At 35.9% G+C, this 14,226-nt stretch overlaps 1 protein-coding gene across 1 annotated transcript in view; it reads right to left on the reverse strand.

Annotated features, from left to right (window-relative positions):
* TRDN (triadin) overlaps positions 1 to 14,226 on the reverse strand; it is a 217,612-nt gene that overhangs the window by 108,913 nt on the left and 94,473 nt on the right. The window contains exons 13-15 of the mRNA XM_074151019.1: positions 13,357 to 13,428; positions 1,878 to 1,940; positions 933 to 995 (exon numbers count right to left, since the gene is read on the reverse strand). Of these exons, the coding sequence (XP_074007120.1) occupies positions 933 to 995; positions 1,878 to 1,940; positions 13,357 to 13,428 (198 nt within the window). The remainder of the gene's footprint in view (positions 1 to 932; positions 996 to 1,877; positions 1,941 to 13,356; positions 13,429 to 14,226) is intronic.

Raw genomic sequence — 14,226 nt, forward strand, 5'->3', positions numbered from 1 at the left:
CTTGCCTTGATGACATAGTAACTATAGCCCAGAATCTTTCAATCCTATTTTAAACATTTCTCCATGGTTTTAGGCATTACTCTAGTCTACAGAAAGGTTCATCTGAGTACTCGATGGCTTGTAGAATGTTATATAGAAACTGTCCAACAAAGCACCAAGTAGAACTAATGTTTCTAGGAATTAAGATGATTACCAAACCATTAGACTGACCATTTTGTTTCTCCTTGATTTTAACGAGACATTCACAGACTGTCTCACTTACTGGAGATGTGTTTGCATTTGTACATTAAACATACTTGCAAATTTACTGAAATAACGGGAAAGAAAAGTTACAACAATTTTAGTGTAGACAAGACACAAATGTTAATTTTTAATCTTATTGGAAAAATTATCTTTTTATGCTAATTAGCATAACCCACAATTAATGAGGTTCAGGACATTCACTTACTTTATTTGTAACTTTTAAAATAATTACTTTCTGGGTGTGGATAAAGCCTCAGAAAGATATCTATTTTCTACTACATTAAGTGGTTTGATAAGTTGATGCTTCTATTTATTACTTAAAATGAGCTGAACTTGTGAAATAATTTATGCAAAAATTGATGCACTCCATTCAGTCTTTCCATACCACGCACCCTTTGAAACTACTTATGCTCTTGATTGATTTAGTGCATAAGAAAAAGCAGTTTCTAATGATTTTGTAAAAATACATGTATGCATATATAATAATATTCATAAATTACTATAAATGCATAATATAGTGTAAACACATTATGCACACATATATATAACTATATTGTGATGTCTCTCTCTCTGATTCTTAAGTGATAATGAATTCCATATACCCCTATCTCAAATGCGTAAAACCTGGAAGCGCTTACACTAAATAGTCAGATATCTACTGCAGAGAAAGACAGACTTCAATTTCTTACCTGCTTTTTTAATTTCAGGGACAGCTGTCTTCTCATGAGCTTTCTCTTTTTTTCCTTCTTTTTCTATGATTTAATTAAAAAAAGTAATTTGATATGCTAGAACTCTGAATCATATACTCAAATATGCAGTCAGCCAAGTCCTGGTAGGCACATGCTGAAAAAAATGTGACTTATTTGGGAGTTTAGTTCAGATTATTCCTTTATAGCCCTTGCACCCAACTAGCCACAGAGCAATCAGCTGAAAATGAAAATTAATCAGTATGCATCAACTATGGATGATTTGGACCCTTAATAATTCATCAAAGGCTAGGCAAAAATCATCAGTGCATGAATGTGGTACCTTTTAGCTTAAGCTCCAGTAGCAATGAGATCATTAAAAAATAATGAATGACATAAATATTTTCCCGTGAAAGCAAGACTTTAGTGGATTTTAGATGCTTCCTGGGAATGAATGATCCAAAAGGTTATTTAGATGGATAGCAAGGCTTTGCAGTTTTGTCACTGCAAGTTTTGGTTGTGATTCTACAAAATAAATAAATAAATAAATTGATCAATCAATCAATCAATCAATCAATCTACCCACCCCACCTTCAGAAAGTGGTGTACCCTGAACCAAGTGATATCTCCCATGAGTTTTGTGTATGGCAGTATCACTATGTCCTGCTATATATAGAGACTCCATTAAACTGTTTAACAAGCCCATAGATGGCCACCAAACAGGACTTTTTATTTGTCAGAAAAAGAGTTAAGAAAATACCAGACACCGAACACATCAGACATCAGATACCGAAGAAGCAGTAACATGCAAATAGTGACTAAGCAACTAAGAGAAGATCAATACAGAGCCAGAAGTATAGGATTACCCAAACAAAAAGCAATGAGATTTGAGCCAGGAGTGGGAGTAAAAGCTGAATTAGGCCAAGAAGAAACATTCCCAAACCATACCTTTCTTCTTAGTTTCAGTTGTAGCCCTCTTTACATCAGCCTTTTTCTTTTCCTCTTTTCTCTCTAAAGAAATGAAATGGAAGTTCAGCTGACTGCTTTTATATATAATCCTTGACTAACTGCAGTGGGTTCTAGATTTGATAAGCTGGTCACTTATGCAGGAATTTACTATCAGCAGCTCAGAAATACAGCTTAATACTGAGAGAGTAAATGTGGCGCTAAGGAGAGAACTGGAACCACTATGTACACCACATAATTACTTAAATAAGTACTAATTCAAGAAATTATGCCCATTAACCTGGTATAACTAAGGGTTTATTGTGGTGATTCAGTAGCCATGCACCTGTTCTGCTTCTTTTATAAAATCTGACTGAATGGCAGCAAAACTTGCAAGTGGTACTTGGGAATAAGTGAAGAATGTCATGAAAAGCCTGCATTTATAATATATCTCTATAACACTTTTTATGAATTGAACCTTTGAAACTGTCGTTACAGGACTTCTGTTATTCATGGAGAATTGCAGCTAAAGCATCATCTTGTTCTTTTAAAAAAGCATCTGCCTCTATTTTGTCAATTAATTGGACAACAGTGGAAATAAGGATTTTTTTTTCTTATTTTACAAAAAGCTACAACAATTTAATTACTTATTCCATGAATGTTATTAATTAGAAAATTGAGAGTTCGGTAGAGGAAATGAGGAAGCTATAATTCTTATTTTTCCTTTGGGAAACGAATCCCCATTTTGATGGGGAAGAATAAAAGAGTACAAGGATAGCTAATCTAAATGATATTTTTAACTGCTCATCCACAAAACGCCAATTTTGTTACCTTCTGTTTGTGCTGCCTGGCTTTGTCTGTTGATGTAGTTAGGGGAACTATAGTTTCCTTCTTGTGATGTTTACTGTTATGAATGTGGATAAGAAACCAAGTTTTATTACCATACAAAATGGCACAAACACAGGACCATAAGCCTTGAAGCAAGAGTCTGTTCTTTACTTGAAAAATATTTAAGGTAGAGTATTTTCTGAAGCCAGAAGATCCAAGAAGCAAATATGATGTTATCCCTTGCATAAAATAACATGAAGATAAAAGAAAACTGGATAAACTTACTTTTCACTTCTCTAGATAGCACAACAGACTTTTCTTCTGCATGAAAAAATATATACAAACAAGGAATGAAAAAAAATAATTGAAATATTGCACAGTATACTTCCTAAACCAAAACAAAATATGTGTAAGTTTGATAGAAAAATTGCTATTTTCATAAAGTACATGAATTCCACACTCTGTCCATGGTGGTTTCATAAATAAAGTTATTTCTTCTGTCATGGAGGCAATGTATTTACCAATATTCAGGGTCTCCCCAAACTGTACTTCTGCTGATTTTCTGACAATAGTGTTTAACGTCTTGATGTGTTCCACTTCTTTCTTGTTTTAAACAGGTTTGTTCAATGTGTTTCTGTTGCTATTGTCTTGACAAAATGAAGCAGAAAATCCTTGCATATGTTTAACAGAATGTTTCTCCCAGTGTTTTGTGCTTAATTCTCCCCACTGAAACCCTGAGTGTACTGGACTTCAAGCTACAAATTCCTTTTTGTCGTGAGCGTGGTTTATGATACTCAGGTTTCTTAAGCACGTGTAGAGCACCAGAGTAGTGCTCATCCTCCACAAGCTTGTTTGGAGCTTCAATTTCTTGTATATTTTAGTATTCTTGTTGTCTATCTCTAGGGTTCCCAGGAGTCTCTCTCTCTTTGACGTACTGTTCCAGAGACTCATGCTATGGACCATGGCTGCCTCCTCAAAACAGAAGACTCTTCAGCCTCAGATTCCACACAAGCTGTTCCACAGCTCCACTTTCCTGTGCCACCTATGACTTGTCATTTTCTTATTTCCAAATGTGATGTACATCTCTTCTCATTTCTAAAATACAGTTTGTTTGCTTATTTTGTCTGATTTAACTGAAACTGTTAAACATATCAAGTCTATCAGTTACTCTCAGAAAAAAGCTTCCTTCTGACTGTCTTCCTTCTTTCCACTATTCTTTACTCCTAGTAACTCGAGACTGAAGTGCTGATGGTACTTCTGTGATTTCCATTTTTTTCTGAGTGCCTCAGTTCTGATGGAGCTCTTCTCTTCCAGTTAGATTAATTTTTTTGCTTCCTTATACTTCTGGTGCTAGGTGATGCACAGGGATAATTTGTTAAGCCCAAGGTCCTTTCAACCAACAGGATCCTCTTTAATCAGAGATCATTTCTGCCTTTGAAACTGTAGCATTTTGCATTCTTCTGAGGCCCAGCGAAGCCACATGAAATCTGCTCCAAGTTTCATAGCAAGGTTTTGAGCCATATGTGTCTTGAGAGCCATGTGCTGAGACATGGATCTTTGAGAAGTGGAGCTTTGTATGGAGGATGTACAGGTAGTAGCAGGACTGCTGCACTGCAGGACAACTGCAAATAATGTAAAGCACAAGGAAACTACATCCCTGGTTGCAGAGCTTTTATTGCTAAGTCATTGCACCAATTAATTCTGCTGACATAATTTTCTTCCATCGAGCTCTCAAGCTGCAATATTCAGAGTGTCCAGGGAGCCTAGAGACATCTATATTCATTATGAATTTTCTAGAGGAAGATTACATAGAGGTATTAAAGGAATGTGGCCCCTATTTCCCATTAGAGCTGCCCAATGCAAGGTGTGCACACTTGATCAAGTCTGAGAAAAACAGTCACAGTGCTTCTATTCACATCTCAGCTGCAGCTGGCCCCACTGATGTCCCTCACAGCTACAACTGACAAAAGTTTATGTAAATGAGAATGATGGACTTGGTAAATGGATATTATGGAAAGAGCTATTTCCAATATAAGGAAGCAACCCCATTTCTTGAATAAATTTCTTTCCTCTGAATTTGAGTAGCTCACATTTAGATTGTTGCATATTAAGTGTATATTTAACACCAGAAAAAACTGTCATTTGTGAAGCAGTAAAGGCAGTGGGTTTTTTCCAGATATATATACAGCTGAGTTTAGAGGCAGAAAAAATAATTAAATAGGAACTTACACAGATCTTCTGCACTGCAAAATATGAACCCTGTCTGTTAATTGAAAGTGCTTGTATTTTTTAGCTAGGAACCATAACAGGACTACAAATGTCCATGATCAGCTGCATAAAGAGGGATCATAATATGGGCAAGAAGTGGGCTACACAAGGAAACACAAGATGTTTTTGATGATTCAGGGTTGACTACAAGATGGAATTCAAGTGCAACCAACTATTAAAAAATCTATTGTTATTGTTACTATTTCTTGATAATGTAATTAATGCTATTGTTTTCCCAGGAGCACTAGTTCTGAACCACATTTTACGTACAGGGTGTAAGAGATATGTGGGTTGGAACACAATGATCTTTAAGGTCTCTTCCAACCCAAACCATTCTATGATTCTATGATATGCGTACAAAAATACCTCACCTTCAACAGCCTGCCATGCTTTTAAATGAATGAAATATGGTGATATACAGATGGAAGAGTAAAGATAGAATCAGTCAACAAGACGGCAATGGACTTTGCATTTAGTCAAGTTTCTTCTGTAGACCCTACACAGAAGTGGAGCTTTATGTAGTATAAGGAGGAATCCAGTGAGCATGTGAAATACGGATTAAAGTAGTTATGTGCTACTGAATGAGAAATTCAGGTAAAAATTTTTTCCTGTGGAAAATAAAAGAAGAGCATAGAATAGTTTTCTTGAGGAGTGACCGAGCAAAGAGAACAGCCCTAAACAAAGAAACAGCTGAGATGGAATTATTTCTTTCTGAAAAAGGGGTGAGGAACCGAGGACACCAGTGGGAATCCAAGTAAGATTCAACAACGACCAAAAAAGCAGTGTTTCAATCTAAATTGTCTTTACCAGCTTTGACAATGTCATTGTATTATCCTTGTGGGACGTCAACTAATTCTTGGATAATAGGGGGAGGGGAGATAACAGAAACATGCTGACAATGCAGCACTTGAAAACAGACCTGGTAAGACCATTGTGCTACTGTGCCAGTGTTGAGTGGAATCTAAATTTAGGGATGCATGTGAGTTACTGGGCATAGTGTCTTGGGAATGCTGCCCGGGAACTGGAAAAGGAAGGTGCTCTAAGAGTTTCTTCTCTGTACTGCTCCAGGCGCTCCATGTGCTCATGGAAACACTGACTCTGGAAGGAACTGTCAGCTCATCCCATCCCCTCTGAGAAACTGAGGTAAGGAGGGCAGCAAAATATAGCCACCGGTACCTTCTTGTGGAGAGGCATGCATATAACAAACACTAACTAGTGGGACTGAATGCAAGAAGTTTGGAGATGATGTGGTTCAGATAAGCCTTCTAAAGTTCAGATACTTATACAAGGCTTATCTGCATTTATCCAAAACCCTGTTGTCAGGAAATCTCAGGAGAAAAGGCCTTGTGAGAGACTTGGGATATTGCCTGGCTTTGTGAAATACTACAACAACTTTTCTTGCCTACTGATTCTGCTGGTTCTGGCAGAAATGAGGAGCAGCAGAGATACGTATATACTCACCTACATACAAAACAGAACAAAACAAACACTAATTCAGCTTTTCATGAGAAACTATAATTCAGACTGAATGCAATAACTTCATTCCAGGTAAAATTTCATTCCATTTTTTTCTGCGGGCATTTCTGTACACCTTAAGCTGTCACAAGCATAATTTAAAAAAAAAACATTCAAAAAAACCCCAATTGTATTTTTAAAATTGTATTTCCTTATTAGTTTTGAAGACGTTATGGTTGTTCTTCCTTTCTTTTAATTGGTGACTGAAATCCTTTCCTTGAGTTCAGCAGGAACTCAATGAAAGTTTTGCCGTGGATTTCAGTGGGACCTGGATATCTTTTAAAATATTAAAATAACTCATTACCTTTCGGTTTTTGATGACATTTCTTTCCCCTTTGCATCTTGCTTAGGGTGGAGACTGACAATGACTGGTCAGTCGCACTTTTGGTTCTAAACAATTTCACACACCTTCACACACTAAGGACACCTTAGTGTTACCAACATTTTGGATAAATTAAAAAAAAAAAAATCAAGAAAATATTTCTGCTTAGTTTAGGATCCCATGGAAAATCATACTTTTAAAATTAAATCTACATTTCAGGTACAAATTTACCTCAGCTCTCTCTATGAAACAAATCCCTTTCTGGGGTAAGAGTGTCCTTGTTGGTCCAGTTATTTTCTCTATGAGAAATAATTCTATCTTTTCTCAGTCAAACTACTGACAAGTCAAGAAAGATCAAAGAAACCTAAATTGTATTAATCTATCTCCTGATTTGTCCAAACCATGACAATCTAAAGTTCTTTGAATTGCTTCTTTTCAAACACAAAGACATAAATGCGTGTGTGCATGTACACTACCACACTCACATACTCTCTCTAACTTACAGGTGAGTGCTTAGGCCAAAATTAAGTGCATTTTTTTGCAAAGCTCTGTCTAAACTGCACCATTTCACTTCAGAAGAATAATGCCATATAATTTGTTCTCATTTTGAGCACGTGAAAGACTAATGGGGCACAAAGGTCACTGGAGATATAGTACACCCTAAAGTCCTAGGCAATCTCTCCAGCCTGATTTTGCATTTTGAAACTGCTTCACTGTTTTCAAATCCCCATCTGAAACACTACTTGGCACCTTTGAAGATTGCTTATGGAGATATCTTTGAGGTCTGCAGAAAGTATGTAATAGCAATATCATGCTTGAAATTCCTAGTGCTTTCATGTGACCCACATAAGTGTTCCTCACTTCCTCCTGCAGTGATTATAGGCTCCTTTTTCATGGCTCTGTTGAATTCAACACCAAAACTGTTCGTTAATAGCATGGGGCCATATGTTGCCCTCACTAAACAACACAGTGGGGAGCAAAGGAGTGCAAATAGAAGTGTAATGAAACAAGAGTATGCATGCTAAAGGGAAAAAGAGAGGATGTGCCAACTTCCATGAAAAGACCAGCAACAGAAAATCCATCGGACAATGGTCAATGGCAAATATGATGCAAATATGCTTATGATGAAGAATTAAATTCCCAGGGGAACACTGACTTGTGGTACAACCTTCCCTAGCTAGAGTCAAAGTAACACAGCTAAGGCAGCAGGATTAGCCGCCTTCTTCCTTTTGACTGACACTCCTATTAGGTGACATGAATCAACAGCAGCATCAACTGTGTTACCAGTGGTGGGAAGGGTTTTGATGATACTTTTTATGGGGCACACTTTTTGGCAAGGTTTGTCTCAGGTTTAGGAAAACAGGATGACCAGGTTACGCAGAACCTCTTCTGCAAGGGTTTCCCTTTTCTTGTGAAAGAAACATGGAATTTCTGCCTTTGAAAACCCAGAAAATCTTAATCCAAGTAAGTATTTTCCATTCGTAGCTCCAACATACACAAAAGATTCTTGCTCTTCTGTAACAGTTAAAAATAATTTTTAAAGGTTAAAATAATCTTCAGAGTTATTTGGTTTTTTTCTATTGGTTGGATTTTTGGTGATTATTTATTTTTAAATGCATAATCTAATATTGTAATGTGGATTATTATTAATAATAATGAGAAAACATAGTAATATGTTTAATCAAAATACATATATTTATACATATTTTTTCTACATTCTAGTAAGCTTTTTTCCCAATGTCTGTTTAATTTTTTCTGCCTTATGCTAGAACAAAAGTAGTACAGAAGAGCCCCATGTCATTTAGTAAAATGTCAAGAGCTTTCTGAAACAGTGAAGATTTAGGCTTTTTCATTATAGCTAAATCATTAGAGTTTGTTGCATAAATGCCTAATGTAATCACTAAATAACTCACTTTTTGTGCATATTATTTCAAAGGTTTTACTGTCTTCACTATAGACTCACGGAGATGTAGGGCCTGTATTTCTCAGAAAACCCTTTCTTTTTATACTGTGTATACAGTACCCTGTATAAAGCTACCAAAATGTTTCTGCTAATAAACTAGATTACAACCTAGTCCATTGCATTATGATATTTCTGACAGAAATCTTTTTCTTACTTCTTTTTAGTCTCTCTTGGATTAAAATTTATCAGAAAATGAATTTTCATTCACAAATCATGTTGATATTACTAAAAATGTTCTAAATGTGGAGAAAACTTCAAAATGCTGCACTTTTGAAAGATTGCTATTGCATCTTGAATCACTGTCTTTCACTAGAAGGATTTTTTTAAGGGTAATTGATTTTACAGTACAAAAAAAGTTTTTTATAGAACAATCTGTGTACAGAAGAGAAGGAAGCCATTGACAGACTGTACAGAGGCAGATTGATTTGTACAAGATTTATACACTTCTATACATCAAGGAAGCTTTGTCAAAATTTGTATTTGCTTTAGTAATTTAGATGCTCTTGGTTATGTTCCCTAATGTTATATTAATGAACTGAGGTATAGACTAGAAATTCTTCTTCAGATAGTCAGATAGTGTACATTTGATACAGCAACAAAGATAGATACAGATTTATTTTTCAGTGCCAATTTAGCCTCCGCAGGAGTTTTGGAGGAAGTTAAACATATTTCACAGCAACTCACTTTACTGCATTCTGCAAAATCTGTAATTAGAGAATTCAAACAGTGATTGAGAGAAAATAACTTTTTTTCCTAAAAGATCCTCTGAAGATATTACAGAGATTTTAGATGTTTCTTTCTTACCTCATTTAATATTACAAATACCAGCAAGATGGCAAAGAATAGCCAGTATACTCCTGTCACGGGAAGGGGATATTTCAGAGCCCATTATGATCCTTTAACAGATCAGAACAGTTATTCTGTTGATTCTTCCATGATAAATACTCTCTTACCTCAAGATACACGTACTGATTTCTAGGACAATATAGCCTGGAAAATCATATTCAGATACAATGCTGTTCAAAGTTTTTTTGTGATACAATGATCTTCAAGGTGGTACAAAGTATACCGTCTGAGATCATAACATAATATGCATTAAGACATCTTCCACTGAGAGAGGGATTTTGATACAGGCTTCTCACAAAGGTGCTGTGATCTTGTCAGAAAGCAGAGACATCCTATTCTGGAGCAATTAATATGAAGCCTTACTAATAACTAAGTAAGCCTCTGAGCTTAGTTTCTACATTTCTTGTCTAACTGCAGCGTCTTCCTGAGAGGTTATCCTGCCATATCAGGGGCACAACTGGGAGGACTAACAGAAGGGGAAGTCCTTCTCAGGTGAATGGGGAAATGCTCAGCTCTGTGAGCTGAGCAAAAAAGTCAAGACCTGAGAGAGAGATTCACAGAGAATCAATGCACACTGCAGAGCAGTTTTAGGATGTCAGTGGATAACAAAATACAAAAAAGATAGAGTTGCAAGAGGTGGAGAAGACTACAGTCAAGGAAGAAGCATATTAAAGTCAAAGTTCAGACAGCCATGGAGAACAGATCTGTTCAAATCACAGCCAGCACCAGTGTCCTCCCTAGATCTCAGCACCAGAGGTATCAGCCAAGCTGAGAACGCTGCTTCCAAGTCCTTGTGAAAGCTCCAGAAAGAGATAAGATAAAGAATTTAAAATGAGTTATTTTACTTCATGGCTTGCCAAACAAGGGTTCCAAGCTTGGAACACAAATAGAAGTTAGGTATCGATGTCTTTCTCTTCACAAATTCCCTTTACCTCTTTCTCTTGTTTATTGTTACAGGATCTATTGTTTTGTTTTGTTATTCTCTTCTGTTGGTGACCTGAAACTTCAAACTCTTCATTGACTGTAAGACCTCAAGACAGCAGTGCTTTTTGAAAAGAGTTAAACCACCATGAAATAGGAGAGCAATGAACTGTTCTTTTCCCTTCTGACCAGATGAGTACAAATAATTTTGCTTTCCAACCAGGTGATATCTGAAAAGTTCGATTCACATGCACACATTTCAATGCCATTTATTGCATACTACTAGAATATAGTGCACAAATTGGGATTGTTTTACATAACTATCCCTTTTCCAAAAGTTTCCTTCAACTAAGGAAGAGAAAATAGCAACGACAAGGAGAGAAAGGTTGAGATTTAATACATAATAACAATATTCTGTTTTTCTAAGACCTCATGAATTCAGCACAGCATAGTTTCTATTGGGCATTGGATACTATCCAGGAAAAGCTTTCTATCTGAAAGTATCAAATAATCTAAAAATGTTTGAGACATCTGGCATGAATGCTGCTACTATTTCCACCTTATCAGAAACCAACAATGATCCAAGATTACCTAAGAAGGCAGTGGCAAAACATAGTGAAAACATCTCAATCTAGAAAAAGAGTAAAATCTTTTCAGCCTTTCGCAGCTGCATTGTTTTGTATTTAGTATCTGAATATCACTGAGTTGGAAAGCCTAGGGTCTAAACAGATCAGTTTCATAAATTTTCTGTGTGACAACCATTCTGTTACTTCCTACGGTTTTACCTTTTTTCAGAGCTGGTTGCTTCTGTCAAAGGCTGGGACAGTTCCTTCCATGTTATATAAAGTACATTTCTCAATTAAGAAATTCTTGTACTTGTTCCCTATTCTTAAAACTTATTATACTATCTTCAACTATATTGATGATACGAATAATCTTTTGTTTCAATCTTCACCTTCACCTGTCCCTTCACCTGATCAGTGATATTTAGTGACATACCAGTCATAAAGGTATGTAAGTATTAAGAAGTCACAGACCGATGTCTCTGCAACTGTCTCAGAGATTTAAATTTCTCTGCCTACTCCTCTTTTTCCCTTCTGACAGTGTGGCAAATATTCCCATGAATTACTTAATTATTTTCCCCAGGGCAGAAATAAAGCTTCAGGGTTCCTAAAGGCACTGTGGCATATTTTCTTGTATATGGAAACGACACAGTAGCACAATTCAGCAGCTTTTCACAGGGGCATTTTGCAAGTAATTCTTCCTTCTTCATTTCCTCCAAAACTCTTGCATGAACAGTATTGTATCCTAGTGACTGGCCTTGAGACTTAAAGGGAATTTAGTTGTATGATTCTGAGCAGATAATCGGCCCCCCAATTTGTTTGCCAAATGGATGTCTAATTTACATTCACAATTACCTCAATTGCATGCATAAATGAGCTAATGAAACACACAAATGTGTAACTGGTCATAAATAGTAATTTCCATGTGCAATTGCAGTAATTGCATGCTCCTCATGATTTTGAAAATCAGGAACTTAATGTTAATTTGATGCTGGTTCATGTTGTGTAACAGTTATATTTAAAGATTAAGTTTATCACTCAGCAAATGCCGCAGTATTTTCTATTATGTCTTTTTTTCCATGATGGTTAATTGGTGGATAACAGTGTTTAACATTGCAGGGACTTCTTTTTGCTGGTAAGCAGAGTTCAAACATTTCCCTAAAATAAGCAGGACTGCAAATCTATTTATATACTATATTGTGTCTCAGAAACCACAATTTTGTACTCCCTTACACAGTGTGTTTATAAAGAAATACTCATTTGAGGTAAAATAGATTTTGGGTAAAGAGATAATAAGTCACATAATTATTTTTATCCATATGTTCTGATTCACAATAATCACATTACAGAAATATCTAATTAATTTAACTCTTTGTTTCAGTCATAGGTTCTGCCAAAATCATTAACTCTCATTTTCTGTTTCCAAATACAAGCAAATCTTGTAGCTCTTGTTACTTATTCTGCTGCCATCCCATCTGTTTTTCTCTTAGATTGCAATTGCTTTCTGGATAACATAGAACTAAGACCTCTATGAGACCAATTTGCAAGTGCCACGATGTGATTGAATGATTCCGAAGTATTATATGAAATCTGCCATATATTTACATTAAAAGACTCACATGTTTTGTACTATGAAGTTGTATGGTGTAGACACCAAGAATGTGTAATGCAGTAGTAGTTTTAAGTCACCAGACAACGTCCATTTTAAAATTAAAATGCATATTTCAACCATTTTACTGATATGATTAGACTGTAAACAATATAATGCAGTTGCAGGGGTTATGTTTTAGTCTTCTGAAGGTAAGATCTGACTGTATTTTTCTTTCAGTGGTTCTAAGAGTAGGAATAGGGTTGATAAATGCAGAGCCAGAAATATTATGTTCATTACTACAGATAATACACAGAAACATTACTGAATAACAATAGCTGAAAGAATAATCCAAAGTATATTAAGAGGATAATGATTATGTTTACAGTTAGATGGCAACTTAAAGCTGAATACCATCCAAATCATTTTACAGTTAAGGCCTTGATCCCGTAAGCTATCTCACTCAGGAAATCCCCTGAGCCATCTCTGGGACTACTATTAGGAATATTTAGGTCTTGTCATGCAAATATAATTGCGCCATTCATGTCCCAGGACTAATTGTTTGGTCAAGTTTTTAATACAGGTTATATTTATAAACAAAATCCATTAGAACAGAGAGCCAAGTTAATGAGTAGAAGCCAATAATGGAAGAAAAAACTCAGACTCGCCTTCAATAGCTGCTGGTTTCTTTCTTGGACTGTGTTCTAGAAGAAGACGAGGTGGTACCATTTCCTTATGTCCTGCATGTAAGTATACAGGTTAAGAAGCATAGAAAATGTATTTACTAACGGCCTGCGTAGATTCACTGGGAGGCTGAGCTCCTTTCAGAACTGTTCATGGCTAAAATATTACACTGTGCATAAAAGCTATTATCTGCCAGACACCATAGGAAGGAAATGCATTTCTCAACAAATTAAGTAATTTATTTTTAAGAGACACATTTTAAATCAATGAAGTCCAAGTGATTCAAGCATATGCTGAAATGCTTACAGTTCTATTTTTCTTCATTAGACTAAAAAACTCTGAAGAATAATACTGTGATAATAAGGCTACATATTCATGATGCCTCTTCTATAGTAAAATTTATTTTCTTCTGTCAAAAAAATGAACTTCAGTTGTTCCCTCAAGTCCACTTATTATGAACTTCTTGAAACACCAGTAATGTTGCTCATACTTGAGGATTATTCTTAATTAGCCAATACGAACCAGGTCATGCACTGTAAACACTGTCAAGGTTCTGATTCCAGCTGCTGACTAAAACATCTCCACTCTCTTGGAGTGTTGAACTCTACTTGCTCATAGTATTGAACTGGGACTTTCTGTAGTGCCCCAGCCTATGTGCAGATACCATGCTTTATCCAGAATATTTTTCACTTCATTTCCCCAAAGATTCACAGATTTATTGCACTGATATTACTTGGGCTTCTTTTCTGGTTTATAACACCTGTTTGCAGTTTCCTTATTTCCCTTTAATTCCTTTCTCTGACATTTATGCTCAGTATCTATCACTATCATGTCATTGTCATTTGGAAAGCACA

The sequence above is a fragment of the Numenius arquata genome, chromosome 7 (genome assembly GCF_964106895.1).
Source record: "Numenius arquata chromosome 7, bNumArq3.hap1.1, whole genome shotgun sequence".
Lineage (NCBI taxonomy): Eukaryota > Metazoa > Chordata > Aves > Charadriiformes > Scolopacidae > Numenius > Numenius arquata.